At 37.8% G+C, this 7,520-nt stretch overlaps 1 protein-coding gene across 1 annotated transcript in view; it reads left to right on the top strand.

Annotated features, from left to right (window-relative positions):
* Positions 1-4,439, top strand: part of GRIN2D (glutamate ionotropic receptor NMDA type subunit 2D) — a 335,290-nt gene extending 330,851 nt beyond the window's left edge. Inside the window, exon 13 of the mRNA XM_066607728.1 lies at positions 2,748-4,439. Coding sequence (XP_066463825.1) covers positions 2,748-4,241 — 1,494 coding nt within the window. The 3' untranslated portion in view covers positions 4,242-4,439. The remainder of the gene's footprint in view (positions 1-2,747) is intronic.
* Positions 4,440-7,520: the final 3,081 nt, after the last annotated feature.

The raw sequence follows: 7,520 nt of genomic DNA on the forward strand, positions 1-7,520 counted from the left end.
AGAGAAATCCCCCTAGGAAACCCTGAATCCAAAATTGGATTGCAAATGGTTAAGTCGCAGTGAATAACCTCTTGACTGAGTGCCAAGAGGCCAAGTAGCTCAAAGTTCTTTTCTCATCTTAGCATATGTGTTCCTGTACATAGCTAAGAACATGGTCACATCATTTATCTAATACATTTCATGATTATCCTGTGGCATAGGTATTAATTCAAAACTCAGTTGTATATACATATACGGTATATTGATACACACATACACATCTAGTCCATGATTACTCTATATGTTATTATTACATTAAAGGCATCAATGCTGCCTATTAACCTTCTTGATAGTCTTATCTTATCTTGACATATGTCTCTCGGTAGATACAGAAATTAGACAAATTGTTTTCTGGTATATTCGACGGTGCCTGCTACTGCGTAGATTAAATTCATACTATATATATATTAATTGTCCATAATCAATATTTTCCATTACAGAATTTTAGATGCGCAAAAAACATCTGAACATTCCCATAGGAAACCTTTGGTTCTAATAGCCGCAAGTTTTTTACGAGCCTGATTTTTGCGCGTGTAGGTCCCCATGTGAATGAGCCCACAACTGTCATATCATGGTTGTTGCTAAAGCACCCTGTAACCAAAACTCTTTGCATGGTTCCAACTTAGAAAGTGTCCATGGCAAGCTATCCGCAGTACTAAAGAGAGGTAGCTGTAAACTCTCTGCAGTGTAATTAAAATCTAATTAAGATTTATTTAATCTATATTTTTTAAATTACTTTCTTATATGCGACTTGTCTGCTATCTTTCTTAATTGGCATCTTATTTAAATTACAACTACTTGCAAATGCTGTAATTTGGCCTAACTGACAAACTGTATATCTTGATTTATTTATATAATTGTAGACTTTATTCATGCAGATCTTTTAACAGTCTGCATGAGGGCTGTACATTTTTGCCAAAAACATGACAAGATTCATTCATAGAAAAGTAGGGAAGGCTTACCTTGCTTTCCTCAGGATCGAAGGATCAATTTACAAGGATTCTCACTCCCCCCCCCCCCCCGAGCCTGCTCAGACGAGAATGCAGTTACTAGAGAAGAGCAATGCTCGTTCGAGTAACTGCCTTATCCAAGCAGGCTAGTTCATCTCTATTTGAGAGCATAAACCTTTCGAAGGGTAATTTGGTACAGCAGTACAATAGTGCAGCCCTGAAGACAATGCTAAAGGGGTGTTCTCATCTTGAAATGAGAAACCGCTGCTAAGGTTACCAGCCACCTAACTCTAGCCTATGGAAAAAGTTGAGCACTTCAGCTGAGCACTGTGTCATCTCTACTCTCAAGCAATAATGGGTCTCATGCAGAACACAAATCCATTTGGAGCCAATCCTTTGCCTCCATGGCCAATTCTTTGCCTCTACATTCTGTTTTGTGAGTGGATTCACAAAAAGAAGGCCTTATTTAACCATATTGATATGTCCTGTGTGTTTAATAATAACAGCAAAGCTTATCATGCAGTTAAAATTGGAAGCATAAATATTCTGTATAGATGGTGAATGGACCCTCAAAAGAATTTCCTATGGCAAGGCCATGGAACATCAGTTGGACGTAGATTGTTCCTTGAATGGAGCAATACTGTAATTATGTGTTTACTCAAATTCCCTTTGTGTAATTCTACATTTTTAAAAAATTAAATGCATTGTCTCAAATAAGCAAATAAGCATAATACCCTTTTCATGGCACTATAGCTATTACTCTACAAATATATTCAAGATATTGGAACACAATTAGAAAAAGTCATGTGCAATTCAATTTGAAGCCAGAAAACATGTCCCCCTATAAAGTATGTCAAAATCATGTCAATAAAACAGGCTGTGTTCCTGCTAGTTTTATTCTCTGTATGCCACTAAATGGATTAAGATAAATTAGGGGAAGAATACAAAGTAGCAATATGAATACATTGTTGTATGTAGTAGATTATATTTAATGTGTATTTTCGTTTAACACTTTCTTGTATTAATAAAGATAGAGAGATAGATATGAGATGAATAAATATGAGAGAGAGAGAGCATAAAGCCCCATTTACACGCAAAGATGACTGCTCAAAATTCGTTCAAAGGATGTGGAGAATGACAGTTTGAGTGATCATTTTGCATAAACTGCTAATGGGCACTAATGCCTATTAGTAGCTTATTAGCTTTGCATGTAAATGAGCCTCCCTTCATTGTATGCAGATAACAGCAGGTGGTCTGTCATCTGCATACAGCTCCTTTGTTCTGCCACGGGACAGCAGCTGAATACAATGTTATCAGCGCTCCTGTGGAGAATCACAGCAAGCGGTCCCTTCTATCAGCTGCCCGGCTGAACAATGTATTTTAAACTCAACATAAAATCATCGTTCGGCCGAAAAGCAAACGATGGTAGCATTTACATGCAACGTTTATCACTCAAAAGACATCGTTTGAGCGAATTTTGAGAAATAATCATCCTGTGTAAATGGAGCTTTAGAGAGAGAGTTAAAGAAAAAGAGAGACAATGATAATGATAATTATAATAGCAGTATTTTTCTAATGAACATTAAGTGGATTAAAATTATGCTTGTCAGACTATATTCTCTAAATATTATCATTAATAATAATTATATTGGGAGAATATTGCGAGACATTTTCACTAAAATGTATTTCACCAACTTTATTTGAACATTGCATTTTCATGAACTTGGAAATGACTATGCATTTCTGTTTTTACTCCAGGGCATGTACAGCTGTTGCAGTGGTGAAGATCCAAAGGCTATAGACCAACAGCTTCCTACTTTAAATCATTGTTATCCACCACAAAGAATACCGGCTCTTTCAAATTCTGTACCACCACCTCCACCACCATCTGCTCCTTTACCATGTTCCAACTTTTTGCCACGAGAAAGGCGCATAGTAGAAAGATGGCGCCATGCCAGAAGTCCTAACTGTTATAAAGATATGTATACTCCTACTCGCACTGTCCATGATCCTAATAGCAAAGTTACTGCTCCTCGTCATTCCCATAAGAACACATTTGCTGATGGTTTTCACAGATATTATGGTCCTATTGAGCCTGAAGGACTTTCAGATCATTTAGTAGAATCAGGGCAAGCTTACAGCAAAGACAAAAAAATATCTCCCTGTCAGATGTCACCACCAACTCAGAGGGAACATTTCCTTGAAAATCCACCATCTTATTTTGCAATTGTACGTGAAAAAGATGCTCCAGAACCACCTGGGTGGCAATCAAAAATTTCAAGAGGCCTTTATGAAAATTACCAAGGTGGAAAGGAACGCACTCCAAAGTCAGGTGCTGGAGCAAGAGGGAGTCGTACACCTGAAACAGCAGTGAAAAAATTTGACCACATGGGAAGTAGTTACCCAACAAAGAATACATGTGAGATGGAATGTGAGGTTTATAGTGGTGGTGGTCCAAATCCTAGCACAAACCGCTCAAATAAGGCTAGTGTGGAAGTATGTGATGGTTCACACTATGGTGGCCATACAAGGTTTACATATGAAGATGAGCGAAGTTGCGGAAGAGATTGCCACCATCACCGGGATGAGATGGACATGGAGTCCCAGCCTTTGCTTCACAAAAAGTCTAATCGTTCTCATATGTGCAGGAGCCATTCTCACCCTCTAGTTATGAACCCCAATCAAAGTAAATATGCTGACCTTTCAGATTCTGATTCAGATGTCTGTGAGAGAGAGCCTCCATGTGTAAAATCAGAAATGGGTCATAACTGTTGGTACTCGCCAAATTATTTCTGCACATACCCATCAAGGGACCGACAAACATCATCTGCACCACGCAAACCCATGAGGTATTGGTCAGTGGATAAACTAGGCAAATATCGACAGTTAAGCAAAGATTACCTTCCAAATACATGCCATGCTTCTTGTTATTGTAGTAGCTTAGAAATGCTACCGCCTCACTGCCATAAGGAGTCAAGATACTTCAGCTGCTCTGATGAAAAGCTAGAAAGAAGATTGGACTGGGATCACTTACGTGGCGGTCACTGCTCTTTTCTCCACCATCATCATCACTCTTGTGACTTAGCCCCCATACATCCCACCTCCCGTAGTTTGGAGGACCTAAGTAGATGCCATTTGAGGTGTCATAGACACTTCTTCTCACCAGAATGTCAACCTAGATCAAGTCATAGTGGAAACCTTTATAAAAGAAGGGGATCTGCACATTTCTCTAGTTTGGAGTCCGAGGTATGACCTGTAGAGCACCAACTTATTTCAAGGCCACCAATGTTTAGCAATGGGAAATGTTCCTACGTTCTGTGAGTTGAAACCAAAACTTAATATAAACTCTGCTACAGTCATGAAAAACTGTTGTCTTACATGGGCCATATTATTAGACTAAAAATCTTAATCTCCAGATTTTATCAACTGAATACCAAGGATTTTTTTTCTGTTACGCAGTTATACTGTTGCAGCTTTGCATTAACTGGTTAATGTTTTGAGAAGAGCTTACACTTATTACCTACTGGCTGGACCAGCAGAATGACCTATTTGCATTCAAGTCATTGAAGGCATTGCTATTAAAAATAATAAAGGATGGGAAGTTCAGCCAATATTTTAAAGATGTTGCATCGAAGGTCACAATATCTAATGTCAACAATTTGTTATTTAGTGTGATGAGGACATTGCTATAGATGATTGGTTGTGTGTAAGAGCTGGAGACAAATCGAGGAATTGATTAATGGACACAATTTTATTAGACTCTCCTCTTCTGCTTTTATGTTTGAGGAAATGTTAAGGGCTTATTTAGACATTTGTAACACTTTTAAGCACACTGCAATAGATAAATAACTAATTGTGAATAGGTAAAATTAGTATACTTATATAATTAGCTATAGTATTCCTAGATAAACTTTTTTTCCCACTGTTATTACTCAGTCAAAACAATGAAAGCCTTTGGCTGCAATGTGCTTCTTAGCTTCAGAACAGAATTTTTAATGTATAATATCATCTATATCAAATAATACATATTAGTTGTAAGGATTTTTTAAATATTTTTTTTTATTTTTGGAGACAAAACTGTGATATATACATATATATAAAATGAAAAAAAAAACTTTTCAATAACCCTATGTTGTTTTGTTGTTGAAGTGCATACAATTTATTTGGACATCTTGCCAAGGGTTTATGTTTCTATAAGGTGGTAATGGTCATGAAATTATAGTCTAGTATTTGAGAGGTAAGTCCCAGTTCCTGATTCATATTTTCTTTTGCCACAGTCCATTTTTGATACATGCAAGGAAAAACATAGTGGCCTAATCTTGTAGCAATGAGCCATTGGCCTTTTCAGGTAAATTCTTACATTCTGTATTTGATTGTAGCACTAATTTCAGTTCTCTTGCTGATCTACTAGATTGCCCAAGGTGGGTATAACGGCTGGAATATTGAATTTTCCCACCCCTGCACTAAAATTTAAAAACTGAGCCTGCACAATGCATAGCTCTTGCACATATTTTGTAAAAAAGCAAAAAAAACATGAACTTACACTATTTGCATGTATCACTCGTATACATGATACTCACTGTTTATCACTATTGCTGACTGCAGCACTGGCTATATAAGCATACAGTATGGGTGTTCCAGTTCACTATATGTACTATTACCATAGCTAGTGAATGGATACTACTGGTCATTTTGCACCAAGCAAATTGTAATATGATATCCTAAACAATATGCTGCTGTATGGCTATATATATGTATATACTTTCTAACTACCCTATTTAGCACTGTGACCCCTAAGTGCCACCAAATGCTATTCAGATGTCAGTTCTGTAACATATATGTGGATGTGCCACAAAATGCTCAGCAAATGCCAGGTCTTGGAAAAGTTATGGAAATATTAAAAATCAATAATATAATAAAATCCCCAAACCATTTAGATCTATGTTATAAGAAGTTAACACTGCAACATAATCCCTTGCAACCTTTTATCAATTAAGTATATGCGCAACTGCATTTTTTTAGACTACTGAAGGATAACTATAGGTAGGGAATAGAGATGAGCGAGCATACTCGCTAAAGACAATTGCTCGAGCGAGCATTGTCCTTAGCAAGTACCTGCTCGCTTGGAAGAAAAGGTCCGAGTGCCGGCGCGGGTGAGCGGTGAGTTGCGGGAGTGAGCAGGGGGGAGAGAGGAAGAGAGAAATCTCCCCTCCGTTACCCCCTGCTCTCCCCCGCCGCTCCCCGCCCCCCGCCGCCACCTGAACCTTTTCTTCTGAGCGGGCAGGTACTCGCTAAGGATAATGCTCGCTCGAGCAATTGTCCTTAGCGAGTATGCTCGCTCATCTCTAGTAGGGAGTATCTCTTCATAAGGCCGTATTCACACAGCCAACATTCTTGTGCAAGTTCCATCCGTGTCTGAGACAGAACGATGGTCTGAGTTTGAAAAATCACTGCGTGCCCTATTTTCATGCGAGTCTCATACAACAACAGGACATGTAATGTGTGGTGTCCCGTACCTTGCACAGTACTTGGACGGGGTATCCGTGTGCTGTGCAATGGGAGTTATGCCAAGAATCTCAGGAGCAATTCGCTGTCTGCCATGTGAATATGGCCTTAGGGAATAAAAGTTAGTATAGTTTGGGATTGTAGACTTAAATGTAGAGGTACTTCATGTATTAAGTCTTAGTATGTCTATAGTCTAATGAGTGCAAAACTGACGTAATAGGATAGTTACGACCATTCACCTTATCTTGGCTCATGCACCAATGTTGAATTTCTTAGGGCACATGTATACAGAAAATGGTGTAAGTCATAGGCGCACTATATACAGTTGTATGATTTTCACTACCATTTCTTTAAGCAATTATATTTTTTTGTAGGAATCCATATAAATTTAACAGAAAAATACATTTGTCTGCATCCACAAGAAATTGGAAATATACAAGGGTACATTATAGCTCCATAGACGTCTATGGGTGTTTTATTACGGTTCTGTACACATCAAGGCTTGTGATCAGCAATTTTGCAACTGTTGCATGAGCCCTTAGAGACCAAAACTAAGAATTGAATCCAACTAGATGGAGATATATACAGCTTTCTCATTGTTCCCATATGAATTTGAACTCAGTTTTAATCAAAAGAGCTACCCATTGAAAACACCCAAAATGTGTTCTACATAATTTTAGGAAAGCTGGATGGCAACCAAATGACCAGTTCTACAACTCTCACATCAGTCAATTAAAATCCATAGCATATTGCAGGCTATTTAAATAATGGTTTATCTGTCTAAATGGAGTTTCAGTATTTTCATTCAGGGACATCATGATAGTTACCTTTGGCCCTTTATTGTTACTACAGAAACTTAAAAGGACACCATTAACCACCTTAAAGTTATTACTAGTGCTTATTTTTTCATCTTTTTTTTTCTTCACCCAATAACTGTATAGTAAATTATTTCTGATTATGCAGCATTGACCTCCTGGAGAAACTTCTTATTGAAATTACTTCCCACCTTCTCTACACAGCAAGAAT

This window comes from Eleutherodactylus coqui, chromosome 6 (genome assembly GCF_035609145.1).
Source record: "Eleutherodactylus coqui strain aEleCoq1 chromosome 6, aEleCoq1.hap1, whole genome shotgun sequence".
NCBI lineage: Eukaryota > Metazoa > Chordata > Amphibia > Anura > Eleutherodactylidae > Eleutherodactylus > Eleutherodactylus coqui.